Below are 24,868 nucleotides of genomic sequence, written 5' to 3'. Positions count from 1 at the left end.
AAGTAGTCTGTTCATCTCAAAAGCTCGCTCTCAGCAAAAGGACCCCCTTTGGGTTTACACACACTCAAAATCAAACAGAAGACTCTCTAGCCTAAGAGTCCTTTAGTCTACCATGATCTAATCGATTAAAAGGACCCATCTACAGGCTAATTTTCTTTGATCTACAGAAAAAAAACTCTGATTATAAACCATCAGAGAAGAGAGCAGCATTATAAAAAAAAAGGGAGAGAAAAAAACTCAATCTATAAAATCTTGAACTATTCTAATAACCTCCGTTCCTAAACGTACAGTACCGAGTCAAAAGATGCGACTAGGCTCCAAATAACCGTCGTCACCAACGCGACACTGACCCAAGCGCCTGCCACTCTCCAATCGAGCGAGCACTTTGCTCGGCAGAGCGCCGGGTCGCAGCAGGTCGACGGGCGGCGCGGGCGGTCGCGCGCCGACGAGCCGCGCCACGCGCGTCGGCGACGACTCCTGGGGCCCCGTTGGCGACGAGTCGCCGCCGGTGTCGTCGAACTCATACGACACTTCGGCGTAGTCGCTCAGACGGGTGAGCGCCGAACCGGCGCTCGCCGGCTTGGCGACGACGCGCGCGCGCGACCAACGACTGGCGAGACGCACTTTCATGAACGTTTCGATGAAATCGCGAAATTCGCGAAGTATCGTTATGGAGTGCGTGAAGAGAATTACTTCGTCGGTTATGAGACGATTCGCTTTGCGACGGGATATCGAGAGGGATACGGTGCGATCGTAGGCGACGGTTACCTTGGAGACGGTGAGAAAGTCCCATTCGTAAAGATGATCGCTGCTCAGCGGATTGACCACGAGTAGAACGCTCTTGAAGCGGGACGAGTTCTTCAGAACGCCGTGCATTGATTCGCCCGTTCTGTGGTGGGCGACGACCACGTGAAAAACCATATGAGAACTTCCTATTATAGAGACAGAGAATGGTATTGGAAATTCGACTCTTCCTGGTGTGCTTCGCTAGAAACTAGGCCAAAAAGGTAATGGAATTTCTCTCGTCAAAAACACGAACGCGGTTCTCGACCGCAAAGGCGAACGAATGGCGTTGTTCATAACGAAGGGATTCAAAGACCTGTTGCACATTGGCAAACAGGGTCTTTTCCATCTATGCACTATTGCTAAGGGTCCATGAGTAACTTCACTGCTAATAATTTGAAAGACAATTACTCACAGGGTCCACGAGTAATTGTATTAGAAATAGAAAATTATTCACAGGGCTCATGAGTAATTTCACTACTAAAAATTTTCTAATCGTCTTCCCCGTGCCTGGGGTGTTCGGGGATCACATGATGGCTCACAAAAGGCCATCATGATCTAGTTTACTAAACGTATCCTAGTGCTCTGTGTACCACCACTTCTATTCTATCATCGCGGACGCTCTCTTACTTTCTGCTACGTGTCTCGCTTGATCGATTTCCGCTTTCCAACAGACCAACTCGTCTGTGCGTCCCATCTTCATGCAATAGCGCACGGCGCTGGGATACTCGCAGACAATATTGATCTTGCACTTGGGCTCTTCGTTGAAGAGACACTGGACTTGAGTCAGTTGAAGTGCCGCGCAGTCGGCGGGCGGATACGAGTCGTCGGGGCCGCGTCGAGGAACGATCATCACGTGACGTACGTCGCCCTCGTCGTCGAAGCCGTGCATTTCTTTCAGCACCAAATCGACCCACGTTTCCTTGTATCCTTGAAACTAGAATACAGTAGGGTTGGGTCAAATAAGTCAACGTCATAAGGAGAAACGTGCTCTTTTTTTTTTTGAATGAGCCGTTTTTCCTACTAGACCAGACTATGCTATTTTCTGATGAGAAAATTTCATGGACTCTGTGAGTATTTTTCTACGAAACTATTTCTAGAATATTTTCTCGTGAGTATTTTTCTATGAACAATATGCTATGAACGCTCAAGCAGAAGCTGTAAGCTAGTGAAAGTTAGTCTCGCGTTGCCAGACCCTCTCACCGAGGAAAAAGACGCGAGACTAACGAAATACGAGATTCTATTACGCAGTTTGTTGGTTCCCTGGCGTATACTTTCTCAATTTGAACTAAGATGATCATAAAACGTAAGCGGGTATAGCGTTTAGGTGATTGCTCGAAGAGGAGCTATCTATTGGACGGCTACGCGCCAAGACGAACGAGTTCTAACGCCTGCTCTGTCTCTTACCAGGCCCAGCTTTTTCCACGCTACTCGACTGCCGTACAGAGTCGTTCGCTTTTCGTTGAAATAGACGTGATCTGACGAAGGCTGCGAAAAAGGGAGCTGGTCGTTCATTACACTTCGTAGAAAGGAAAATGGCTTCCCTAGCACGCTAACAACGATGTAAATACCATTCAAACGATACAACAAACTTGATTCTAGACTGTTTTCGACCAATTGGTCGCTTTTAATTGTTGTTTAAAGCACTTTCAAGCGACTCGCGAAAACATACGTACACGTTTCCCACTGCCGTCGACGTTTTGCGGTTTTAGAACGATGTTTGACGAAGTAGAGTTTGAAACGTTGGCAGAAATGCATTTGCTATTATTCGCGTTGTTTTTGATTCGAAACAATTTAAAATGGCACGCTTTCGGCTGCAGTTGAAGTGACCACGCCAGTGATGACGTACCATATACCGTATATAATATAGGATGACTCATGACTATTTTCAACGAGAGGTTATACATAAGAAATGCTTGCTCTTGCAAGCATCCGAGTCTGCTACAATACAGCCTTCGCAGGCTGCTTTGTGAAGCCTTCAACTACTTCGTCTAAGTTTATGCAACAAGTACGTGAAAGGCGCAAGCGGCGTTTGCGGTTCAGGCGGACGGAACGTCACTTGTCGATACAAATAGCGTGTCAGTGGCAGAGTTATTATTATGCACCAGACACGTAAAGAAACAGCTACTTGTAGAGCCGCCAAGTCGTCGGCGAATCCCACGGCAACTCGATAAGACGATAGATAGCGTTCGTATACCCATATGTAGAGGCTGAATTTCACCGCCGTCATCTAAATGAAAATCAACGTTTGACCTCTCCCCTCGACCCCCGCGCCGCGCGTCGATCGCGCGCGCCTCCCAAATTTCCAAACTACTGTTACTAGTGTAGTACATTGTCATTTGAATGATCATTGCCGTGACGAGCGATTTGAATCCGTCATTGTCATTCAATCGCGTCGTCGGTCTGAAGCCTTTAGTTTGCATAGCTATTCTGACTAATTTAGTAAAGATTCCATCCTGACAACGGATTTCCTCTTTAGCTCCTCCTCGCGACGGAGTCGGGTACAACTGACACGAATACATATTCCAGTAGTCTGCCGCAAATGCATTCGACCCATGCAGTGAACAGCAGGCATAGAAAAGACGCTCTTTTCTCCGTTTAGAGACCCTTGCCCAGAGCTATATATAAATATTTATATATAGCTCTGCCCTTGCCCTTTTCCTCATCATTCCAGTCTAAACATCCGCTGTTGATTTCAAAGTCTCTTCCGCCTACGTGTCCGCTTGCCTTCGCTCATGGTACGACTTGTTTTTGGCAATCAGCGACTCCTTCAGCTGTCAAGCGCAGTGTTGCTACTTCTGTTAGTGCTTCGCAATGTGTCCGGGAAGACTGCGTATTATACGTGTGGTGAGTTATTACGATGCATAGATGCACATGCAGCGCTCAAATGGGCTAAACTGTTTTCAAATGACAGGCAACACTGCGCTGTTGGCCAACACATCATTTACTCACTATCAGATTGTAAATGGACTTGTCAGAGTGACGGCCGGCGTAGATAGAAAGCCTCAGGGTGGGGTTGAACTCATAGCTCTGGCTGAACCTATCTACAAGTGGTATCGTAATTCAAGCGTTATCAGAGCAAATATTCGCTCCATTAACATTAACACTACCGTCGACAAGACCAGCAAGAAGTATCACTATCACTACGATATCAACTACAGACCAAAGGTCGACGACTGGTACTATAAAAGCGGAAATATGATTTTAGCAGTCGGAGGTCCGAAAAAAAAACACGATGTGCCTGTATTATTGCTCATTGAGAAAATTCTTTTGCAGAGGTTCCAAGTTTGGAGTTATTGAGTATTAAAAACAGGGAATTTACCTTCATAGAAAATTCCAATGAATCGGTTAAACTTGAATTTCGCTTGTCAGGCACTCCGTATCCAAAGCTCAAAATCGTGAAGTCTCAAGAAGACATTCGTTCAGCAAAATTCAACATAAGTCGCGACGCAATCAACATTACCGATCTTACTATTGAAGACGGAGGCATCTACGAAGTGACAGCTTCAAACTGTCTCGGAAACTCTTCTGTTGCAATAATCAATGTCACAGTTTGGGGTCAGTCTCGAGAATTTTGAATACGACAGCGTAATTTGTTTTCTGTAGGAAGCATAAATAGTATAGTAGGACAAAGCTCTAGCAATCAAGTCGTTCGCTGTGACAAAGAAGCTACGCTTAACTGCACTGTAGTGGCGTTTCCTGCGCCGAAAATTTACTGGCAATGGGCGAACAAGACTTTACTTAGCGACGGAAATATGATTACGCTAAAAGAGACAAGATTTTATACCGATTACAGGTACAAAATTATCTCTCGTTTAACAATCAAGAACCCAGAAAGGGCATGGAATGACAGAGGCCCAATTCAGTGTTATTCTGAAAACGACGTTGGAAAGGCCATGCTGGTTAAATTTCCCCTCGACGTTGAGTGTAAGAAGTCTTCCTGCGAAAAACTAGCAATATCTAATATTACCCATCTATAGGCCAGCCAAGTGAATGTGGCATTAAATTTGACAAAGTCACCAATGCATCGCTCACTGCAACTGTTGTGCCTTCCAGTGACAGTGGAGGACAACCAGTGACTCACTACCGCGTCCTAGTTTATGAGAAAAGAAACGGGCAACTTGAAGAATTGCTGAAACTGAATGAAACTCATTCGGCCGAGGGAAATCGAAGCATCCGCGTAAACGACTTGTCTCCGGGCGCAGATATTACACTTCTGTGCTTAGCGAAAAACATGTACGGATACAGTGGAACAAGCGAACGTTACAAAACTGTCACAAGAGAAAGACCTACCTCGTCCCCGAACGTGAACGTCACCCAAGTCGATTGCACTTCGGCAGTACTAAAGTACGCGGCGATCGACGATCAGATCATCGGCTACGAACTGAAATACACAGCCATTCCACTGAATACATCCGGATTTGACAGTCAGCCAAGTTTATCCCCTCCGCTTACAGATACCACAACGTGCTCCATACACGAGCTCTTGGGCCTTGAAATGAACACGCAGTATAAGGTGGTTGTACGACAGCGCAACGATTACGGATTTAGCGCATATTCAAGCGAGGTGTATTTTACCACGAAATGTCCCGGTAAATCTATTAGCGGATGAGGCAATACGATTACCTGTATATCTCTTTCTACAGATCCCGAAGTTAATATTGGTATCCCTATTGGAATTTCGATCGCTGTCGTGGCTTTCGTCACTGCACTGGCAGTGGCAGCGGCGGAATTCTTCCACGAAAAATCAAAGCTGCTCTTTTTTAGAGAAACGTTCAACCAGCCCCGACGCGCCGTTTTGCTCATCGGACCACCGGGAAGCGGCAAGTCGTCACTAATCACTACGTTCAACTACGTCGTCAATCTACTAGCCAATCGAAACGCCGCCTACGAGAACATGAGCAAGTCGGCGACGGCGGACGAAACGCAAACGGAGAAGCTGCTACTGTACGACGACGGGCTCTACGAGTACCTGAAAAAGCGAAAATTGCAACGATGGTTTGGATTCGACGCCAATCACGGCCCCGTCTTTCTCGACACGGCGGGACTCGAAACGGACATGCGAACAGCGAAAGTGATTCTCAAAATGCTGTCGCAGGGCCGAATCGCAATCGATTCGAACATGCACGAAGTGGCGGCGGCAATCAAGGCGGAGCGACGAGGAAAAGACATTGCGCCGGCTAAAAGCCTAGCGAGATTGCCGTCACTGAACGATATGACGCTCGAGAAAGCGAAACCGACTGTCGTGCTTCTCGTGCTCGACGCGTCGAAGGCGGTGAAGAGAGGATCGTTTCCTTCGTCTCTCGTGAAGACCGTATGCGACGAATTACGAGGTATAGCGCACGAATTATGGAGATGGGGAAAAGGGGACCCCTGTATATTTAGACACTGACCTCGACGTCTTCATCGCCTTCACGCACGACGAGAAACTCGCCGACGACGAAGCGGCGAAGAAGATGCTAATAAAGACGACAATCGACTACGGAAAACTTCCCGACGGACGAATATTCTTTCTTACGAATTTTTCGCCCGATACGGACCAAACGTTCCCGAAGGATCTTCGTCGTAAGTTCGTCGTCGCCTTTCGAAGTATACTGCGCAAAAAGTGTCAGAAGAAGTGGGAAGACGAGAAAAAGTTCGCTCTCTGTTGCTAAGGGGTTCCTCCGCTGGGCTGTTTAGCGCGTAGAGACTTGAGAAAAATGATTTTTAGCTAGACTTGTTTAGAATCGAAAACGTACAAACAGCTAATAAAGATTCCTAATAAATTAAAATTCACGCAGGGCAGGTAAGCACATGAAAGTTCAGATTAGTGTTTTAGTATTCTACAGCGCTGTTGCTGACTGGCGACGAGTCTACATAAAAAGGGGGTCATAGCGAAAGTAAAGGGGGCCCCCCTTTCCTCCCACAGGGTACCAGATAAGAAAAGAATTGTTTGAGAAGTTTCTCCTGTGACGGATTGAAGGCGAATTCCTCCGTGGTGAGAATTCGAGATTCGAATTGCTTGAGACCCGGTTGAACGTCGTTCTTCCAAAGCCTTTTGATATCGGGATGGTGGATCTCCTTGTCCTTGATCGGCTCGTCGAAGTTGTACACAAGAATTAAAACTAAGTTGAAAAGGGAAGGAAGGAAGTCTAAGGAATAGCAACGGAGAGGGTTGCTAAGACAATAAAAGCAAAGCACTACCCTGACAACAAGGGACACCTTCTCGAAGGAGAAAAATTTGCAGGAGAACCGGTCTCTAGTAGATTATGTTCTAGAAATAGTTACATGTTTTCATCTAAAATCCGGTCAAAATTATCTAAGACCCGGTCTTATTATCTTGGTTACGTCCCCAGAGAAGAAAAAAAAAACCGGCTCGTTCTCTATACTTTGTTACACTTCCAAGTCAAAGTCAACACTTTTTTGGTTCGTTTTTTTTTTCACTATCAAAGTTCGATCTATACTTACTGCATGTGTGCGACGAACGGCTATACTCGTCTCTATACACGTTTACGCGCCACCAGGGTCTCTCCCCGCGATCTATAGAACTGAGGGAGAAGAAAAGGAGGGCTTACGTTTTTCTATTTCGTCGATGTACGCCATTGCGTCGTTGATTTCGTCGTAATAGCTATTGACTGGGTCCTCTTTGTGATAGATTATGATTCGCGACTGGCGGGGAAGCGCGAAAACGAAGCGTGGAACGTTTCCGCGTTTATCGAGTTCTTGCAGGAGATGGAAGAAGTCTTCGCGATCGACGCAGCGAATTTCGTCGCTATTCTTCGGCCAGTTGGGTATGAGTTGTTCGAACTCCTCGACGAGAATCTCGTATCCTTCCTCGTAATCGCACACAATGATGACCTCTGGATTCACGGCCATGATGTGTGAGGACACATGCGCAAATCACACGACGGACGACGTCCTGTGCGTCACGTGTTGCACGTGCCTCAGCGATATGTACTTTAATCGCGCGGTTTTAAAATTGTTGCACAGTAGTTTCTAACATGTATGTATAGACAAACACACGCCAGTCGCATCATCGCGGCGGGTAGCTCATGCAAGACCGTGCACAAGCGTAACGTGCGCTGGATAAGTTCTTTTCAACTTGCTCCTGCAAGAAAATCTATTTCTACATTAATGAGCACCTAAGGAACGCATCTCTTGCTCTTGAATTTCTCCTCCTAAGACTAAGATTAAGTTCAATTCCGGTAGTAGCAGTTTCAGCTACAAATTTACCGCGAGGAGCTTTATCTAATTCGACTTCCTCTAATTCTTCAACTGCAACTACAACTCCACTGCTAGCTTCAACTGTATCTTCTGATATTTCAGCGTTGCCGTCAGTTTCAGCTCTATTTTGTAATGATGCAGCGTCTTCAAGTCCACACATGAACTCTTCTGAGTCAAACCCAGCTTCAAGGGCCAAGTCAGGTTGCATAACCACTGCCTCAACCTCAATACGATTGCTTGAATGGACAGGAGAAGGAGGCGGAGAAGGAGGAGGAGAAGGAGGCGGAGAAGGAGGAGGAGAAGGAGGCGGAGAGTGAGACGAAGAAGGAGATGGAAAACGAGATGGCCTAATGGTGTTGCGCAGCAGAGTCTCTTGCTGAGAATTAAACGACAAATCCTCGAGCGTAAAAAGGACATCGGCGAATTTTTCCAATTCGATTTGCGCTCCGCTCTTCCAGACTTCGACGTCCTCGTGATGAACGCAATCGTCTTTTATCTCATCGCCCCAGTTGTAAACGCAGATAAAAACTTAAAGAAGCTTACATAAGGCCTAGTACATCTAGCAATTACGTATGTACTAACTTCCCTTCGTGCCGCCGCCATACTTTACGGCCATATTGACTTCCGCGTAGAGACTATTCGACGTGTCGTTCCCGTCGTAGATGATGACGCGCGATCGTCTCGGCAGGGCAAATACGTAAGCGCTCGGCAAATTCGAAGAAATGTCCCAAGAGAAGAAATCGTCGCGAGTGACGTGATCGACGTCGACGTCGTGACCGTTCGAAACGATCTCGCGTAAATTCTCCTCGATCTCCTCCGCGTCGTCCTCGTAGTCGCAGACGAGTAGAATCCGAACGCCAGCGCTCATTCCGTAGCGTCGATCTGAAAATAAACGGTTGTCTCGCGCGCAACAGCGGACATACCAATCCCCTAACCAAATAAGGACGGATCCTCTGAAGACATAACAACGCCGCATTCCGAGCAGTTCCGAGCCCCACTTCGAAGCATGGGCGAGCCGTTCGGCGAACTCAAAATCGACAGGAGTCTCCGCCAGAAACTCCTCGATCTATGCCACGGTCAAACGATCCTTCTCGTCGGAGATACGGGCGCTGGGAAGTCGACTCTGATCAACTCGTTCTTCAGCATGATAACGGGAAAATATCAGCAGATCGCCGAAGCGCGATTCGGTCATCAAACGGTGACGAAAACACTGGGAAAATACGTGTGCCAGAGAGCGGACGGCGTCGCGTTGACCTTCGTCGACACGTGCGGCTTCATAGTTTCTAGAGTCCCCGAAGTCGTTCCGGACGGCGGAAAAGTGAACTTCGGCGTTCTGCTCGACGCTCTTCTCAGCGGCACGATACGACCCGAAACGGACCTACATCGGATCATCGAGAGCCTGAGAAAGCAAAATCGCGCCGAGACGCCGGAGGAGGAGGAGCGACTGCGGGAAGAAGCGGTGCGACTTCTCGAAGCAGCGAAAGTCAAGAACGAGAAGAGACTAGAGCCGAACACCGTCATCGTCGTCGTCGACGCAATGTTTCTTCCGCCGAAAAACTATCTGAAAGCGGTCGACGAAGCGGTAATGAAATTTAGCAAGAAAGGTGGGACAAGGAATACATTTTCGATATGCAGTAGTGTAATTTTAAATTCGTTTTTTTGTTGTTCTTATTAGTATGCGTTGTTGCGACGCGAGAGGACCTGTTGCGTCGCAAGAAGGATAAGGGAGAAAAGCAGAAATCGAAGCTGAACAAAGTGGTGAAAAATGGTTTTTCGTCGCCTTTGCTCATCACCAAGGAACCCTTGCTCATGTCCAACTACGTTCCCATGGCCGACTCCCAATCGGAGAAGGATACCGAGATAGACGATCAGGACTATCCGCTGTGGAAACAAGAGCTTCTCGTTAGCACTTTCGAAAAGCTGCTTCAAAAGCCTTAGACAATAAAACATTTTCCCTTTGTGACATACCCCCGTACTTCAGTTGTAGAGCGAAAAATGAACTTGCGACGCGTTTACCTGTACTCTAGAAGACGAATAAATATTAGTAGCCATTGAAAGAAGCGCTCGTGCAAAGCTAACCATTTATTTCTAGGCGTATTTACACTAATAATCTCACTCATTTAGAATAAGCGGCCATAACAAAGTCTACGTAGTCCAGCGACCACAAGGTTTCTTCTTCAGGGCCTGTGCAGCACCAACATTTAATAAGGAAAGTGAAAAAGATTGCCAGTCCTACCAATGATAAACTCCTCAGGATCAAAGTGCGTCGGATTGGCTGAACGAGGCAGGAGCCACGTAATGGCTCCCATTTTCTGACCGTATTGATCCTGAACGAATCCCCGCAGCTGACCGTAATAGACGCGACCGTCCGTGCCAAGCAAAGAGACGACATCGCCAATTTTAAAACGCACACCCTATATAATAATTAAAAGAAATAAATACACTTTAATATGTGTGCTGACAGACCCTATGAAATACAGCCTCTCCAGAACATATAGTGGATCGAGCTGAGGGCGACTTGAAAGGCTTCTGAAAATTTTTAAATTGTTTATTGATCTGAATCAATATTTGGAGGGGGGAAATAGGCTACCGAAGTTTTGCTCGTCGTGTGTCGTCCCTGATGCAATTGCTGTCGCGATCGCGTCTTATCTGAAACGCTGGCCGTTCTCTTCGAATGACGACGCTCCCCGCTTCCTCCGCCGCCGCGGTACGAGCCCTTTTTGGGGCCGCTGCCGTCGTTCTGCTTGAAGCAGGCGTTGCAGACGACGTCGCCGTCGTCTCGACGTCGCCATAGCAGCGAGTCGCTCGCCGAGCAAACGCAGCAGCGAACGGCACGGCCTGTCGGCGACGAAGACGACATCGCAGGGAGATTCTAAAGCACGCTACGGTGTGCGATTGATGGATTGACAGGCGACTGAGGAATGGATGGGTGGATGGATTGAGTGACTGTCAATAATTTTGCGATTGATTGCGTTGATCCCTCTGACTAACCTGCTCTTTTAGACTGGTGCTCTTTACTACAGACTAGACTTTAGTTCCGTTTTTTCAAAACCAGACTCGTCTTCCGGTTCTGCGTCTGTTTAGTGAAGTTAGACAAGTTTAGAGACTGGCATAGACTGAACGCAATTCCGTGTTCCGGATACGCCTGGCCTATTAATTTATGCATTTGCTTTATAAACTGACAGTCAAGTTGCCTTTTTGCCCAGTGAAAGCTATTGAGACATTGGACCAACATCGTACCAATGTTCGTGGTAGGCTGGCTATATGTTTGCCTCATTGCTGGCTGCCTCGCCAAGTTTGCTGAGGGAGGAGGTACCAGAGCAGTTGCGCGGCGAAAATTTTCTTTATTCATCATGACGTTTTTTCGTAGCTCCAGCTAGTCAAGACGTCTGCGATGATACAATATACTCTGCATTTCTCATGCGCTCTATTCGTTGGTTTTCTCGTCTCCATGAAATATTTCTCAGTGGAACTAGCGACTCAAAGGCTTCAGATATAGGGTCCGCAAGATGGTTTTTCTCTTTTAGCGACAAAAACCCAAAAGACGGCCAGTGGTCAAGAGAAGAGTTTCACAAAGCTTTCATTGTCCTGTACAGATACATTGATAAGCTATGCGGACAGAGACTCGAGAAAGAATTCTTTCAAGAAAGCAATGTGACTAGTTTAGCAGCATTTCTAAATAGCCTTGGACTTGACGGTGCGGCTCCATTTACCTCTTTATAACAGTTTCTCCTAAGTTGTCTTAGGATTTAAGTCATTGTGCTCAGTTTACCCTGCGGTCGAAAACGGCATCGTATCAGCTAATGGAAGCTTAGATATAGGTGCCACATACAGCATTGTCTGCAAGGACGGCTACGTGTTGGAGGGCACTGCAATCAGAAAATGCGGAGAAAACAGAGAATGGACTGGAGAAACACCAATTTGCAAACGTACCTAACATAGTCTCCCTGATTATCTCTGATTATGACTTCATTGCAGAAATTACCTGCGAGCCGTTACCGGAAATCAAGAATGCGGACTTGATTGGACAAGAAACAGTGTTCCGATCTACAGGAACTTACCATTGTCACGACGGTCTAGTTCTTGAGGGTTCTTCTATGCGCGTATGCCAAAGCAATGGTCAATGGAGTGGATCTACTCCACAATGCATAAGTATTTTTACCGTGTGGCCACCGATCTGAAACTAGATTCTATCACTCTAGATCCCTGCTTGCCAAATCCTTGCTATAACAATGGAACATGCTTAAGTAGTGATTCCGAAGACTGCCTCGTGAGCTCAAATGCAATAAACTTTTGCTGCCTTTGTAGAGAAGGTTTCACTGGACAGCAATGCGATAAAGGTGAGGCAAACCTCGGCGCATGCATTTCCCTGAAAGGGAAGTTCTACCTATAGAAAGAGGATGCGCCTTGTCTCCTTGCTTTCCTGGGGTTGATTGCCATGAGAAAGGGGATAGTTATGCCTGTGGAGAATGCCCAAAGGATCTTCAGGGAGACGGAATTATTTGCCGCAGACAAAGTAACTTCTGAGTCTGCATGCTACACATAGGATAATCTTTATTCTTTCTTTCTCTAGTGGTAGAAGATTATGTGTCAATCCAAGTTGCTGATGCTCAAACGGACGAATTAATTGCCAATTCAACTATTCGCGTTCATCTTGTCACTGAGAATGGAACAAGCAATTACTACAAAGGATCGTTTTTCGAAACGGTTAACGTCACCTATCCATATAATAGTAGCATTGTTATTGCAGCATCAGCAGAGGAATATCTACCGTCGTCTTTGCTTTATAAATCGTCCATAGAAAATGGTACATGACTGAGACTACTCTCGACCAATCTACGGTACCTCTTTTCTTTACAGGCTCCAACGTGATCATCTATCTCAGAAAAAAGGCAAAAGCAGTGAAATTCCGATACAACATGGAACAAAACAGGACAATCATACACGCCAATACAAACCAATTTGAAGGAAATTCTACTCAGAACCATTCCGCTGATGTTATGATATCTATTCCCTCCGGCTCTCTAAATACTTCAGATGGTGCTGAAATAGAAATTACATTGACAGGCGTAGATCCAGCTGTTTCGCTTGCTGGAGTTCCGCAGCTAATTGCAATTGACAACAGTAGCGAGCAAGGTGGCGATAGAGTAAATCTCAACAGCTACGGATTGGCGGAAGTGTCAATAAGGAACTCACAAACAAAGGAAGACGTCAAACTTCTATCACCAGTAGAGCTAACGATTCCGCTCAACCCTGAACTAAACGTTTCCGCAGGCGAAACAATACCGGCCTGGTATTTTGACGAAGAGAGTGGCGTATGGATTCAAGAAGGGTACGGAATTGTCGAGGAAAACGAAGAGGGCCTAAAGAAGTGGGTTTACAATGCGTCGCACTTCACGTGGTGGAATGCAGATGCACCATGGACAGATAAATCTTGCGTACAAGTCATTGCTAAATACCAGAACGAGGAGCCAGTGTCCGATGTGACTGTTCACCTTTCAGGCCTTCCTAGAAGCTTTTTGTACTCCGTCAGCGGAAAAACGAACAGCCAGGGTCGAATATGTTTCAACTTCAAACGAAACGGACTTGCACAAATTAAATCTTTCGGAGGCGATAAGAGCTTCTACCCTAGACCTCGGCAGATAAGAGGAGGTGAAAATGCTGCAGTCTGTCCGGGAACAAGTGATTGGTCGACATCAACTGCTGCTCCATCTACAAGCTGTAAGGTGGTGACTCTAATGTGTGATTGCTCTTGTGTGAACGGTCAATCCAGTGGTTCATTGACCATAAGAAAAACAATTTCTGCTCAGTCGAACCCAGCCGTCGTTAATTTAGCATCTGCTGTCAAGTTTGCTTCTCCTTCGTGCATTAGACAGCGGTTTGATTATGCAGAGAGAAACTACAAACTAGCACTAGAAGAACCTTCAGGCTACTTTTTTATAGACACAGAAGCGGAGGAACTGATAAGAACGGGAAGAGTTTTAGACCAGACTACCTATTCACTCGAAGTCGACGTCACTTTAGAAGACGACGTTCAGCCTGTGTGCTGCGAGCCAACTACAGTGATTGCGCGCATTGAATTGACCGTCATAACAGGTGCATAATTGCACAGCATGCATTTATTTCATTCAACGTTCATTTTGTTTATTAGACTATTCAGAGAAGTTTGCCACGTGGGAGTTTACCGATTCTGGAATGACAGGACATAACAATAGGCAGTATAGCGATCCTGAAAGTGTTCCAAATAGTCCTTGGTCAGTCGACGCAACGGGCACGGATTTGTCGTTTCACTTTGAAAATTCTCTAAACTGTGGCGGACAAAACGATAATATTCAAACTGGTACGGCCCGCGGACAGATAAGTCTTACAAAATCGTCAAAACTGGGCATATCTTGGACTGGACTCGTTGAACACCAATCAAGCAGTTTTGAAAAGTTGACTGTCAAAGTTAACAACCAAATAGCTATACTAGCGGAATCAGTTAACAATTCTCAAGGTTGTGCAATGGGACGTCCTACTTCGGAACAAACATCTCCCGTTAGCCTATCACTAGAACCTGGAGAGCATCAAATTGAAATCGAAATTAATTCAGTTGACGCATCCTATCACTCTGGGGCCTATTACAACGTCGTCATCTCAGTTGAATGACAAGAAGCATTCTTTTCTTTTCTTTTGCTTTGTTTTCTCGTTTTGTCTCACGTCACATGTTTGGTGGTAGTAGTATAGACAGCAACTACTAAAAAGGACCATTGTCTCAAATGGCACTCTTGCATTTGCACAGGCGTCACGTGACAACGATGGAAGTTTGCAAAACAGAATCAGGAGACGAAGAATCGGGTCTGCTCGTTCCGAGCGACGAAAGAGAAAGCCAAGCGACGTTTGACGATGCTCTACGCCAAGCTGGCCACGGCAGACTGCAAGTGTTTCTCCTACTCGCGTGCGGATCGGCGAACGCGGCGAACGCGATCGTCGTCTCGTACATTGCCTACGTCATTCCGTCTTTGACGGACCAAGAAAGCTTTGGGCTGACCGGCTACCAAAAGGGTCTCCTCACGGGAATCGCATTCGCTGGCCTCCTCATTGGAGATCTTTTCTGGGGAACGATGGCCGATGCGACGTCGCGAAAGCACATAACAATTCTTTCGCTGTCGTTGGGCATCGCCTTTTGCTTTCTGACGGCGCTGGCGCCTTCGGGAGAGTGGATGATAGCCTTTCGCTTTTTTCTCGGAGCTGGGTGAGTCACATGACCGATTCTATAGCTCGCTGATTGGTCGACCGGTAGTGTCAAGGCGTTTACATTTACTCAATAAACTATTACTCCTTTTTTTAGCGTGGGCGGCTCAATGGCAATCATCTTTGCCTACTTGGGCGATTTTCTCGCGGAAGAACGTCGTCCCCCTTGGATCGCAGCTCTGTCTCTCTCTTGGCTAGTTGGAGCTTTAGTTGCAGCAGGATTAGCTTGGCTAACAATTCCAAACGATCACTACAAAGCCTTTGGCTCGGACGTTGCAAGCTGGCGCATATATATAGTTATATGCTCGTTTGTGGCTTTTGCCTTCTCTGTACCCGTCTGGTTCATACCAAGGAGTCCTAGGCTTTTATTTGAAGTACGCATACGAAAGTGGCTTGCAGTACGACAGTTAGTAAATCAATTTTTTTAGAGAGGACAAATCGACGAGACAAAGCGAATTCTTTCGCTCGTTAAAAGAGTCAATACGCATGGCTTTATGGAACTCTTTGCTAAACACGTGAGAAATTGTATACGTTATGTAACTCCTAGTCTAAAAGGTTGTCATAGAGTGACGACATTGATTTGGACGTTCAAGCTACGGCGGTAAAAAGTGCTTCGCCCTCGAATTTCGCTGCAAAATTGCGTCACTTTGGAGATACCTTTTTGCTGGTACAATTGTCTATATGAATATCAAACCCATTTACTGATTCATTATTTCTAAGATGGGTAAGCAGCTACGTGAATTATTTCGGCCGCCTTGGCTTCGGTCTTCCCTCGTTCTTAACATCGTCTCGTTCACGTTTACCTTTGGGTAATGTAGAAAAATGCGCGCGAACTAATAAAGGCAACGTCTCCTCCCTACTCTCGTAGCTACTACGGTTTTACTATGTGGATGCCTGAATATTTTTATCTTATCAAGAAGCGAAACGAGCCGAGCTGCACGATTCCCGGCGCAAATTGCTCAAACGCTTCAACAATATTGGACAATATTTACTTTCAGGCGTTCGTATCTCGAACGGCAACCGTGCCGGCTCAAATCTTTTCTATATGGATTATAGCAAAAATAGGCAGCAAAATGCTTCTGGGTATAATTACACTAGGGAAAAAACAATTATTTTATTTTTGACTCATCTTAGTTATTTCTCTGTTTCTGACTGCCGCTTTTGTAATTACCTTTACGTTGATGTCGACCAAGGCATACGGTCCCTTGCTTACGTCGTGCCTGATTGGCTCGGTAAGCAACGGGGGTTGGTCGGCTATTGACGTCCTCAGCGTCGAGCTTTTTCCGACACTTCTGAGGTACGACTATGTCTCGACGTTTTGAATTTTCTCTATTTTTTCTATTGAAGATCGAGCGCTGTTGGTATGCAAGAAGGCGTGGGAAGGATAGGAGCGTTGGCTGGAAATTTGACGTTCGGAGCCTTGTCTGGCACTCACATGATTATTCCTCTTTTTATATCGGCCGCTCTTCTACTCGTTGGCGCTGTTGTGTCGTTCTTGGGTCTGCGGAAAAACTCAGCCGCGGAGCATGAAGACTAATACTTAATACTGGCCATTATACATAATAATCTAACGGTTTGTGGTCTAAATAAAGAGTAGATATGTTGCTACAGTTGTGATAGGTCTGCTTCTGCTCTAATGACAAAGAACGCCTTGGCGTCTTCATACCACGTTGGTGTAGTCAGTAGATTATTCCGACGATAGCTTCTCGTACTCCGCATTCTTTGCATTGCTGACCGGTTCTTCATATGGGCCTTCATCGAGAACTTTGACTGGCTCTTCACATGGGCCTTCTTCTTTGGGAACTTTGACTGGCTCTTCGTAAGGGCCTTCTTCATTGGGAACTTGGACTGGCTCTTTGCAGGCGCCGTTGGATGAACATCCATTTGCCTTTGGGGGGCCCTGACTGATCTCTTCGTAAATTACGTCATCAGCGCGACGCTGCTCTGTTTCATCTGGACAATGATACACAACCGTTTCAGGAGCTTTACCTTTGACTTTTCCTGAGTAGGCAGGGTTGTGAAGATTTACAGCCTCTGATTCTGAACCCGGAAAAAAAGGATAACACAGAGGCAAACGCAATGAAAATGTCAGATGTACCTGTAACTGTAACGAATTCGCCACTACGCCTTCTCCACAGAAATACAATCAAGGCAACGACAAAAGCCGCTATGAAGATGCCTCCTATTGTTCCACCTGCAATAGCACCAGTTCTACCATCAGAAGAATCCTTTTGCTCAAGTACGGTGGGAGGAAGAGTGGGCAGATCACTACTAATTGTCTTTGTGGAACTTGGAGGCTCGTTTCCGGTTGAATCAGTTGTTTCATCGTCTACGTCTACGCCGCTTGGTGTCACGTCTTCGTATTCCGTCGTAGGATCGTTCGAAATCATCTCCTCTTGAGATGTTGGACCGTCTGAGTAGAACGTACTGCTGCTATAGCTCGTAGTCTTTTCAACGGATGACGTAGACGTAGTCACTGCAGGAACTCGAGTCTCCAGTGTTGGTGCAACATCTACGTCATAAAATTCTTCTGCTTTATAGCCATTTATCTAGTGATTTAACCTACATGTTAATGAGCCAGCAATCTTTATCTCTAAGCAGCTTTCTTGTGCCACGTTATTATCTGTTGGTTTCACGGTGAACCTAATTATTGCGCCAGCGTAACTGGAGATGTCTTGTAGCTGTATCCTCTCCTGCAGTGCAAGATTGCATCAATAGAAAAAAAATTCACATTCCTTCGCTCACCCACAGAATGTACTTCTGTCCTCGGGACCGTCCTCGGGACCGTCCTTGGGACTGAAAATAAAAGTAGTTTTGCTCTTTCTGACTTGAATTAGTCCACGAGTTGCCCTTGAGGTACTCAAATTTTGTAATCAGATATCCTCCGGTGTTGGGTGCATTCGCTCCTTTGTAAAGAAGCCCTTGACCCGGAAGGAGTTTGTCGTCTACTCTCCTGGACGGAATAGCCACGGCTAGAATGCGATTGCTGCGAAACGAATACAGGCAGCCTGAAAGACTCAGAGTTAGAGGAGAGGGGACCCCGGCCGGCCACTCAGATAGTCTATAGGCATACTCGATTCCTGAACACAGTCTTCAGTGTCTTGCATCCAAGTGTTTTTATTAGGACATTTGCATGTGCACGACAGCGTTGTTGCGGCCGTTGCCGTTGACGGACACTTCGCAGCGCAGCCAAGGGGATTCGTGAAGGTGTCACCTGCTGTGCCTTCTCTGGTGATCACGATACCGCCATCGAGAGAAGAAACGACGAGAAAGCAAAGCAACAAAGGCGTTCGAAACATGATCGCTCAACAATGCCAGAGTCCTACTGGAACAATGTATGCCTTTTACGTCATTGGAACTGACTCAGAGCCGTATACCATATATATATAGAAACACGGATCTGTGATGACTCTGGGGCTTTCTTGGGTGCATAAATTAGTGCACTGGCGGAGGCACGGCTACAAACACAACCTTAGTTTCAAATAGGCGTAGGAGAGAAAGTACTGCTCCAAGCCTGGAATACGTACAGCAGAGTAGTACAGCACTGCAAAATTGCGTCACTTTCAAGAAACCTGTGTCTCTACGATTATCAAATCCATTTACTGATTCATTATTTCTAAGATGGGTAAGCAGCTGCGTAAATTATTTCAGCCGCCTTGGCTTAGGTCTTCCCTCGAGGTACAACTAAATCTCAACTTTTTTAAATTTTCTCATTTTCTTTTGCTCAAGGTCGAGCGCTGTTGGTATGCAAGAAGGCGTGGGAAGGATAGGAGCGTTGGCTGGAAATTTGACGTTCGGAGCCTTGTCTGGTACTCACATGATCATTCCTCTTTTCATATCGGCCGCTCTTCTACTCGTTGGCGCTGTTGTGTCGTGCTTGGGTCTGCGGAAAAACTCAGCCGCGGAGCATGAAGACTAATACTTAATACTAGCCATTATACATAATAATCTAACGGTTTGTGGTCTAAATAAAGAGTAGATATGTTGCTACAGTAGGTCTAGTTTTGCTCTAATGACAAAGAACGCCTTGGCGTCTTCATACCACGTTGGTGTAGTCAGTAGACTATTCCGACGATTGCTTCTCTTACTCCGCATTCTTTGCATTGCTGACCGGTTCTTCATATGGGCCTTCATCGAGAACTTTGACTGGCTCTTCACATGGGCCTTCTTCTTTGGGAACTTTGACTGGTTCTTCGTAAGGGCCTTCTTCATTGGGAACTTGGACTGGCTCTTTGCAGGCGCCGTTGGATGAACATCCATTTGCCTTTGGGGGGCCCTGACTGATCTCCTCGTAAATTACGTCATCAGCGCGACGCTGCCCTGTTTCATCTGGACGCTCATACACAGCCGTTTCAGGAGCTTCACCTTTGACTTTTCCTGAGTAGGCAGGGTTGTGAAGATTTACAGCCTCTGATCCTGAACCCCGGAAGAAAGATAACGCAGAAGCAAACGTAATGCAAACGCCATGCGTACCTGCAACTTTTCCTGAGTAGACAGGGTTGGGAAGATTTACAGTGTCCGATTCTGAACCCGGAAAAAAGGATAACACAGAGGCAAACGCAATGAAAATGTCAGATGTACCTGTAACGAATTTGCCACTACGCCTTCTCCACAGAAATACAATCAAGGCAACGACCAAAGCCGCTATGAAGATGCCTCCTATTATGCCACCTGCAATAGCACCGGCACTGCTATCAGAAGAATCCTTTTGCTCTAGTACGATGGGAGGAAGAGTGGGCAGATCACTACTAATTGTCTTTGTGGAACTTGGAGGCTCGTTTCCGGTTGAATCAGTTGTTTCATCGTCTACGTCTACGCCGCTTGGTGTCACGTCTTCGTATCCCGTCGTAGGATCGTTCGAAATCATCTCCTCTTGAGATGTTGGACCGTCTGAGTAGAACGTACTGCTGCTATAGCTCGTAGTCTTTTCAATGGATGACGTAGACGTAGTCACTGCAGGAACTCGAGTCTCCAGCGTTGGTGCAATATCTACATCATAACATTCTTCTGCTGTATAGCCATTTATCTAGTGATTTAACCTACATGTTAATGAGCCAGCAATCTTTATCTCTAAGCAGCCTTCTGGTGCCACGTTATCTGTTGGCCTCAAGGTGAACCTAATTATTGCGCCAGCGTAACTGGAGATGTCTTGTAGCTGTATCCTCTCCTGCAGTGCAAGATTGCATCAATAGAAAAAAAATTCACATTCCTTCGCTCACCCACAGAATGTACTTCTGTCCTTGGGACTGTCCTTGGGACTGAAAATAAAAGTAGTTTTGCTCTTTCTGACTTGGATTAGTCCACGAGTTGCCCTTGAGGTACTCAAATTTTGTAATCAGATATCCTCCGGTGGTCTTGGGTGCCTTCGCTCCTTGGTAAAGAAGCCCTTGACCCGGTGCGAGTTTGTCGTCTACTTTCCTGGACGGAATAGTCACGGCTAGAATGCGATCGCTGCGAAACGAATACGGGCAGCCTGAAAGACTCAGGAGTTAGAGGAGAGGGGACCCCACTCAGATAGTCTATAGGCCTGTACTCGATTCCTGAACACAGTCTTCAGTGTCTTGCATCCAAGTGTTTTTATTAGGACATTTGCAGGTGCACGACAGCGTTGTTGCGGCCGTTGACGTTGACGGACACTTCGCAGCGCAGCCAAGGGGATTCGTGAAGGTGTCACCTACTGTGCCTTCTCTGGTGATCACGATACCGCCATCGAGAGAAGAAACGACGAGAAAGCAAAGCAACAAAGGCGTTCGAAACATGATCGCTCAACAAGGCACATGCCTCTTAAGGCTTTACGTCATTGGAGATAACGGGGAGGCCACACCTTTCTTGGGTGCATAAATGACTACAAATTTCTACAACGAAGATATCTTAGTTTCTAGCTGATCTAATAGCAAGCAACTTCTGAATAGCGGGAAGGTACTGAGACAAATAGGCGTAGGAGAGAAAGTACTGCTTTGAAATCCAAGCCTGGAATACAGCAGAATCGCGTAATTATGTGACGACATTGATTTGGACGTTCAGCAGGAAGACTAATTAATACTAGCCATTATACATAAAAATCTACTGGTTTGTGGTCTAAATAAAGAGTGAAGACGTTGCTAACGTTGTGGTAGGTTTAGTTTTGCTCTAATGACAAAGAACACCTTGGTTTCTTCACACCACGTTGGTGTAGTCAGTGGATTTTTTCGATGATGGCTCCTCGTATTCCACATTCTTTCCATTGTCGACTGGTTCCTCATATGGGTCTTTGTTGAAAACTTTGACTGGCTCTTCGTAGGCGCTATTGGATGGCAGTGAACTGCCACCTGCCTTTGGGCCCTGACCAATTTCCTCGTAAATTATGTCATTGGCGGGATGCTGCTCTGCTTCATCTGGACACTCATACACAACCGTTTCAGGAACGTTATCTTTTGCTTTTGCTAAGTAGACAGGGTTGGAAAGACTCACAGCTTCTGAAACTAGAAAAAGGAATAACGCAAAGAGACAAATGTAATGCAAACGGTCGAGTGTACCTGTAACAATTTTCCTGCTACGCTTTCTCCACAGAAGTATAATCAAAACAATGACTAAAGCCGCCACGAATACGGCTCCTATTGTTCCACCTGCAATAGAACCAGCATTAGAAGACCCCATTTGCTCAAGTACGATAGGCGGAAGAGCAGGCAGATCACTGATTGCCTTTGTGGAACTCGGTGGTACGCGTCCGGTAGAATCAATCGAATCTGTTGCTTTGTCATCTGTGTCTTCCTCTTCCGTCGTTGGATTGCTTGAATCAATCGCCTGGTGAGATGTCGGACCATCTGAGTAGAACGTACTGCTGCTACTAGTATAGGCTGTAGTCGTTTCAGCTGACGTGGAACTTGGTGGTACGCTTCTGGTAGAATCAGATGCTTTGTCATCTACGTCTACACCGCTTGGTGTTGCCTGGTGAGATGTCGGACCATCTGAGTAGAACGTACTGCTGCTACTAGTATAGGCTGTAGTCGTTTCAGCTGACGTTGTAAATGCAGATGTAGTCGCCACAGCTGCTTGGGTTTGGGGCGTTGGTGCAACGTCTACGAGAACAAGACCAATTCTTCTTGACGTTATTTATTTGATTAATTAACCTACATGTTGTTGAGCCTGCAGTCTTTATCACTAAGCAGCCTTCGGGTGCATTATTTGTGGGTTTCAAGAAAAATTTAATTATTGCGCCAGTGTAATTGGGAATATCTCTTATCTGTATTCTCTCCTAGGACAGCGCAAGATTATATCAATAATTCACGTCGCATTTTCCTTACGTTCAGGTAGTACTTCTGTCCTTGGGACTGAAAGTAAAAGTAGTTTTTCTCATTTGGACTTGGACTCGTCCACGAATTGTCCTTAAGGTACTCGAATGTTGTAATTTTGTACTCGCCATTGGTCATAGGTGCATTCGCTCCGTTGTAAAGAAGCTCTGTAACCGGCGTCAGCCTGTCGTCCACGTTCACGGACGGAATGCTCATAGCTAAAATGTGATCACTTCGAAACGAGTACGAGCAGCCTGGAAGACTCAGGTGAGACACGGGCGGTGCAAAGGGGACCCCACTCGTATAGTATACTCGATTTCTGTACGCAATCTCCAGTGTCTTGCATCCAAGTGCCTTGATTAGGACATTTGCAAGTACATAACGACGCCGACAGCGTTGCCGTTGACGGACACCTCGTCGCACGGCAGCCCAGGGGATTCGTGAAGGTGTCACCTGCCGTGTCTCTGGTGACTATCACTTTTCCGGCATCAAGGGAAGATACGACCAGAAAGTGAAACGTCAAAAGCGTTCGAAGCATGATCGCTCTCTCGTTCCTCTACAATGAATGCATGCCTTAACGTCATTTGAGCCACCCAGGGGTGGTCTGCAGAAGGGGGTGGTGTGAGAATGCACGTGCTTCAGAATTCAAAACGACACGGATTATTGCACTGGCGGATGCACGGCTGAAAAATTCTACAGAATCAATAATGACAACGTGTTAGTTTCTAACTGACCTAATGGCAAGCAATTTTTGAATAGAGGGAAGGTATTGAGACAAGTAGGCATAGGAGAGAAAATATTGCTTCGAAATCCAAGCCTGAAATACAGCAGAGTGACGATTACGTGACTGAAAACCCCTCCTTTGACTCGCCTCATAGACATTGTTTGCTATGGCATTCAACATCAGATGAGCACACCTAATGCAGAATCCCATGAGTGCATATTCACGGGTGTACTTATATACGGTGCCAGATAAAAAGTCTACGGGGAAGGCTCTTATTAAGAATATACTATACCTCTCTGGCTGCATTCCTGTAGCAATAAATGCGTCTGTTTCTTGAAGCGTTCCCCCAGCAGTTAGTGCATTTTTACTGATATTGGTTATAACGGGACCTGGCATGAGGTTAACCACAGAAAGTCCCCTACTAGCAACCTGAAAAAAAAATAATTTCTTTATGGACAGCCTCTCTTATAGAAATAAAGTCTCACCTCTGCTCTCAGCACATCCATATATCCAACTAGACCGTGTTTAGCAGCGCAATAAGGCGCGCGCATGGGCATCGCAAATTTCCCAAGCAGAGACACAACGTTTACAATGTGCCCCTTTCCTCTTTCGAGCAGGACTAAAAGAACACGCAAGATAGATCCGATTACTGAATGAGAGCACTGTGATTGACTAACGAGGTAATATCGCTTTTGTGAGACGTACAGGTCCAAAAAAATCGACGTCCATCACTTGCTGAAGAACGTCTTCCCCGGCGTTTTCAGCGAGTATTCGCGTGCTAATACCCGCGTTGTTGATCAAAATGTCAACGTGACCAAACAGGGACCAAGCCCTCTCTCCGATATTGGCAAGAGATTTAGGATCAGTCAAGTCAAGCGGAAGAATTCTAAAATGAAGTCAAAAAAAACAATGATTTCTTGAAAATAAGCACTCGTAAAATAAAATGTTCTCGTGCAGGCTGCTTACTTTGCATTGTCCAAGAGCGTGACGTTTTTCCTCACCTCCTCCAATTCGCTTTCTCTTCGCGAGCTCAAAATCAGCTTTGCTTCGTCTTCACTAAGTAGTTCGGTGAGCGCAAGACCGACTGTGACATACAGAATAAAAAGTTATTGCCGCATAAAAAAATTTTCGACGCGAATTTTCAGACTGAAAGGAATGCTGGCTTACGTTCTATTGTTAGGGGCGAGCTATATATATCTAGGCACGTGCACGTGCAGATGTTTGCGCTACTGTATCAACAGCTCATTCCAGCTGCTACACATCCTCTACGTAACCTCCTCTACGTTCGTAACAATAGCGATCGACTGCCTCGTGCATGCTTTTTCAGCGTAATGCCAGCTTACTGCCAGACGATGCTCCTGTGATCCAAATAACTTTATCCTTGAAATGGCCTCTACGACGTGATTTCAGGCTCAGCGTCAGGTCGCAGTCGAGCATCGCGTATTTCCAGCCGAGATAGACTAGGAGTGCTATTAGCAACGTTGGAACGAGCAATGCGAGCATGTTGACGAGATCGCAGCTCGATTCTACGCGAAACGACGCGAGGACGTGCTCCAATAGCGTGAAACACCGTAGCAACGACCCTGGAAACCGCCAGTTCGAACCGGTTTGAAATTTCCCGTACAGTAGGAGGAGCCGGCCCGGCGGGAGGCGG

At 46.2% G+C, this 24,868-nt stretch overlaps 9 protein-coding genes across 13 annotated transcripts; 3 read left to right on the top strand and 6 right to left on the bottom strand.

Annotated features, from left to right (window-relative positions):
- Positions 1–140: 140 nt before the first annotated feature.
- On the bottom strand, positions 141–2,323 carry LOC136198907 (uncharacterized). The gene is made up of 3 exons (XM_065988971.1): positions 2,191–2,323; positions 1,414–1,720; positions 141–932 (listed from the first exon to the last, which is right to left on the bottom strand). Exons 1-3 carry the CDS (start codon positions 2,296–2,298, stop codon positions 298–300), a joined length of 1,050 nt encoding a protein of 349 aa, XP_065845043.1. The 5' UTR covers positions 2,299–2,323; the 3' UTR covers positions 141–297.
- A 1,157-nt stretch (positions 2,324–3,480) lies between these two features.
- Positions 3,481–6,636, top strand: LOC136198897 (uncharacterized). Its single transcript, XM_065988961.1, has 7 exons — positions 3,481–3,630; positions 3,698–4,000; positions 4,060–4,341; positions 4,390–4,710; positions 4,764–5,375; positions 5,430–6,116; positions 6,169–6,636. The coding sequence occupies exons 1-7, from the start codon at positions 3,519–3,521 to the stop codon at positions 6,435–6,437; spliced, it is 2,586 nt and encodes an 861-aa protein (XP_065845033.1). The 5' UTR covers positions 3,481–3,518; the 3' UTR covers positions 6,438–6,636.
- On the bottom strand, positions 6,484–9,009 carry LOC136198910 (uncharacterized). Of its 3 annotated transcripts, none has more exons than XM_065988975.1 (6): positions 8,922–9,009; positions 8,569–8,868; positions 7,996–8,514; positions 7,338–7,946; positions 6,697–6,887; positions 6,484–6,635 (listed from the first exon to the last, which is right to left on the bottom strand). In XM_065988975.1, the coding sequence occupies exons 1-4, from the start codon at positions 8,992–8,994 to the stop codon at positions 7,894–7,896; spliced, it is 945 nt and encodes a 314-aa protein (XP_065845047.1). In that variant the 5' UTR covers positions 8,995–9,009; the 3' UTR covers positions 6,484–6,635; positions 6,697–6,887; positions 7,338–7,893. The 3 variants fall into 3 exon arrangements, with proteins under 3 accessions (XP_065845047.1, XP_065845048.1, XP_065845046.1); XM_065988976.1 differs by having other exon boundaries at positions 7,338–7,940; XM_065988974.1 differs by having other exon boundaries at positions 7,338–8,514.
- Positions 8,960–10,046, top strand: LOC136198912 (uncharacterized). The gene is made up of 2 exons (XM_065988977.1): positions 8,960–9,590; positions 9,662–10,046. Exons 1-2 carry the CDS (start codon positions 8,993–8,995, stop codon positions 9,922–9,924), a joined length of 861 nt encoding a protein of 286 aa, XP_065845049.1. The 5' UTR covers positions 8,960–8,992; the 3' UTR covers positions 9,925–10,046.
- Positions 10,047–10,052: 6 nt separating this feature from the next.
- LOC136198914 (GATA zinc finger domain-containing protein 1-like) lies at positions 10,053–10,852 on the bottom strand. The gene is made up of 4 exons (XM_065988979.1): positions 10,577–10,852; positions 10,453–10,515; positions 10,223–10,400; positions 10,053–10,170 (listed from the first exon to the last, which is right to left on the bottom strand). Exons 1-4 carry the CDS (start codon positions 10,844–10,846, stop codon positions 10,103–10,105), a joined length of 579 nt encoding a protein of 192 aa, XP_065845051.1. The 5' UTR covers positions 10,847–10,852; the 3' UTR covers positions 10,053–10,102.
- A 3,927-nt stretch (positions 10,853–14,779) lies between these two features.
- On the top strand, positions 14,780–16,829 carry LOC136198857 (synaptic vesicle glycoprotein 2C-like). Its single transcript, XM_065988915.1, has 8 exons — positions 14,780–15,220; positions 15,317–15,593; positions 15,648–15,734; positions 15,785–15,886; positions 15,940–16,028; positions 16,088–16,302; positions 16,354–16,516; positions 16,567–16,829. Exons 1-8 carry the CDS (start codon positions 14,784–14,786, stop codon positions 16,754–16,756), a joined length of 1,560 nt encoding a protein of 519 aa, XP_065844987.1. The 5' UTR covers positions 14,780–14,783; the 3' UTR covers positions 16,757–16,829.
- Positions 16,740–18,545, bottom strand: LOC136198859 (uncharacterized). Its single transcript, XM_065988917.1, has 5 exons — positions 18,293–18,545; positions 17,965–18,227; positions 17,786–17,912; positions 17,318–17,731; positions 16,740–17,259 (listed from the first exon to the last, which is right to left on the bottom strand). The coding sequence occupies exons 1-5, from the start codon at positions 18,516–18,518 to the stop codon at positions 16,907–16,909; spliced, it is 1,383 nt and encodes a 460-aa protein (XP_065844989.1). The 5' UTR covers positions 18,519–18,545; the 3' UTR covers positions 16,740–16,906.
- A 578-nt stretch (positions 18,546–19,123) lies between these two features.
- LOC136198858 (uncharacterized) lies at positions 19,124–21,002 on the bottom strand. The gene is made up of 6 exons (XM_065988916.1): positions 20,753–21,002; positions 20,439–20,692; positions 20,263–20,386; positions 19,801–20,208; positions 19,693–19,743; positions 19,124–19,635 (listed from the first exon to the last, which is right to left on the bottom strand). Exons 1-6 carry the CDS (start codon positions 20,976–20,978, stop codon positions 19,304–19,306), a joined length of 1,395 nt encoding a protein of 464 aa, XP_065844988.1. The 5' UTR covers positions 20,979–21,002; the 3' UTR covers positions 19,124–19,303.
- Positions 21,003–21,167: 165 nt separating this feature from the next.
- Positions 21,168–24,794, bottom strand: LOC136199156 (dehydrogenase/reductase SDR family member 7-like). Of its 3 annotated transcripts, XM_065989305.1 has the most exons (12): positions 24,558–24,794; positions 24,181–24,298; positions 23,892–24,100; positions 23,700–23,833; positions 23,507–23,643; positions 23,362–23,407; positions 23,225–23,307; positions 22,803–23,173; positions 22,503–22,744; positions 22,333–22,453; positions 21,735–22,277; positions 21,211–21,680 (listed from the first exon to the last, which is right to left on the bottom strand). In XM_065989305.1, the coding sequence occupies exons 1-8, from the start codon at positions 24,715–24,717 to the stop codon at positions 23,071–23,073; spliced, it is 990 nt and encodes a 329-aa protein (XP_065845377.1). In that variant the 5' UTR covers positions 24,718–24,794; the 3' UTR covers positions 21,211–21,680; positions 21,735–22,277; positions 22,333–22,453; positions 22,503–22,744; positions 22,803–23,070. The 3 variants fall into 3 exon arrangements, with proteins under 3 accessions (XP_065845376.1, XP_065845377.1, XP_065845378.1); XM_065989306.1 differs by lacking the exons at positions 21,211–21,680; positions 21,735–22,277; positions 22,333–22,453; positions 22,503–22,744 and having other exon boundaries at positions 23,128–23,307; XM_065989304.1 differs by lacking the exons at positions 23,225–23,307; positions 23,362–23,407; positions 23,507–23,643; ... (2 more) ...; positions 24,181–24,298; positions 24,558–24,794 and having other exon boundaries at positions 21,168–21,680; positions 22,803–23,204.
- Positions 24,795–24,868: the final 74 nt, after the last annotated feature.

Source organism: Oscarella lobularis, chromosome 20 (genome assembly GCF_947507565.1).
Source record: "Oscarella lobularis chromosome 20, ooOscLobu1.1, whole genome shotgun sequence".
Taxonomy (NCBI): Eukaryota; Metazoa; Porifera; class Homoscleromorpha; order Homosclerophorida; family Oscarellidae; genus Oscarella; species Oscarella lobularis.
Note: the sequence above shows the minus strand (reverse complement) of the source record. Positions and strands in the feature narration are given on the sequence as shown.

Excerpts from the sequence above, each read along its gene's own strand:
- LOC136198907 (XM_065988971.1), bottom strand. The coding sequence starts at position 2,298 with ATGAACGACCAGCTCCCTTTTTCGCAGCCTTCGTCAGATCACGTCTAT. Across the intron at positions 1,721-2,190 it reads CGTGGAAAAAGCTGGGCCTG|TTTCAAGGATACAAGGAAAC; the intron begins GTAAGAGACAGA and ends ACTGTATTCTAG. Across the intron at positions 933-1,413 it reads AGCGAGACACGTAGCAGAAA|GAAGTTCTCATATGGTTTTT; the intron begins GTAAGAGAGCGT and ends TCTCTATAATAG.
- LOC136198897 (XM_065988961.1), top strand. The coding sequence starts at position 3,519 with ATGGTACGACTTGTTTTTGGCAATCAGCGACTCCTTCAGCTGTCAAGC. Across the intron at positions 3,631-3,697 it reads GACTGCGTATTATACGTGTG|GCAACACTGCGCTGTTGGCC; the intron begins GTGAGTTATTAC and ends TTCAAATGACAG. Across the intron at positions 6,117-6,168 it reads CGTATGCGACGAATTACGAG|ACACTGACCTCGACGTCTTC; the intron begins GTATAGCGCACG and ends CTGTATATTTAG.
- LOC136198912 (XM_065988977.1), top strand. The coding sequence starts at position 8,993 with ATGGGCGAGCCGTTCGGCGAACTCAAAATCGACAGGAGTCTCCGCCAG. Across the intron at positions 9,591-9,661 it reads AATGAAATTTAGCAAGAAAG|TATGCGTTGTTGCGACGCGA; the intron begins GTGGGACAAGGA and ends TGTTCTTATTAG.
- LOC136198910 (XM_065988974.1), bottom strand. The coding sequence starts at position 8,994 with ATGCTTCGAAGTGGGGCTCGGAACTGCTCGGAATGCGGCGTTGTTATG. Across the intron at positions 8,869-8,921 it reads AGAGGATCCGTCCTTATTTG|ATCGACGCTACGGAATGAGC; the intron begins GTTAGGGGATTG and ends GTTTATTTTCAG. Across the intron at positions 8,515-8,568 it reads TGGCGGCGGCACGAAGGGAA|TTTTTATCTGCGTTTACAAC; the intron begins GTTAGTACATAC and ends AGCTTCTTTAAG.
- LOC136198914 (XM_065988979.1), bottom strand. The coding sequence starts at position 10,846 with ATGTCGTCTTCGTCGCCGACAGGCCGTGCCGTTCGCTGCTGCGTTTGC. Across the intron at positions 10,516-10,576 it reads ACACGACGAGCAAAACTTCG|AAGCCTTTCAAGTCGCCCTC; the intron begins GTAGCCTATTTC and ends AAAAATTTTCAG. Across the intron at positions 10,401-10,452 it reads GAGAGGCTGTATTTCATAGG|GGTGTGCGTTTTAAAATTGG; the intron begins GTCTGTCAGCAC and ends ATTATTATATAG.
- LOC136198857 (XM_065988915.1), top strand. The coding sequence starts at position 14,784 with ATGGAAGTTTGCAAAACAGAATCAGGAGACGAAGAATCGGGTCTGCTC. Across the intron at positions 15,594-15,647 it reads GTCCTAGGCTTTTATTTGAA|AGAGGACAAATCGACGAGAC; the intron begins GTACGCATACGA and ends CAATTTTTTTAG. Across the intron at positions 16,517-16,566 it reads CTTTTTCCGACACTTCTGAG|ATCGAGCGCTGTTGGTATGC; the intron begins GTACGACTATGT and ends TTTCTATTGAAG.
- LOC136198859 (XM_065988917.1), bottom strand. The coding sequence starts at position 18,518 with ATGTTTCGAACGCCTTTGTTGCTTTGCTTTCTCGTCGTTTCTTCTCTC. Across the intron at positions 18,228-18,292 it reads AGACTGTGTTCAGGAATCGA|GCTGCCTGTATTCGTTTCGC; the intron begins GTATGCCTATAG and ends TGAGTCTTTCAG. Across the intron at positions 17,732-17,785 it reads GATTGCTGGCTCATTAACAT|ATGTTGCACCAACACTGGAG; the intron begins GTAGGTTAAATC and ends TTTATGACGTAG.
- LOC136198858 (XM_065988916.1), bottom strand. The coding sequence starts at position 20,978 with ATGTTTCGAACGCCTTTGTTGCTTTGCTTTCTCGTCGTTTCTTCTCTC. Across the intron at positions 20,387-20,438 it reads GACAGAAGTACATTCTGTGG|GAGAGGATACAGCTACAAGA; the intron begins GTGAGCGAAGGA and ends CTTGCACTGCAG. Across the intron at positions 19,636-19,692 it reads CTACTCAGGAAAAGTTGCAG|GATCAGAGGCTGTAAATCTT; the intron begins GTACGCATGGCG and ends TCCGGGGTTCAG.
- LOC136199156 (XM_065989304.1), bottom strand. The coding sequence starts at position 23,028 with ATGCTTCGAACGCTTTTGACGTTTCACTTTCTGGTCGTATCTTCCCTT. Across the intron at positions 22,745-22,802 it reads AGATTGCGTACAGAAATCGA|GCTGCTCGTACTCGTTTCGA; the intron begins GTATACTATACG and ends TGAGTCTTCCAG. Across the intron at positions 22,454-22,502 it reads GACAGAAGTACTACCTGAAC|GAGAGAATACAGATAAGAGA; the intron begins GTAAGGAAAATG and ends GCGCTGTCCTAG.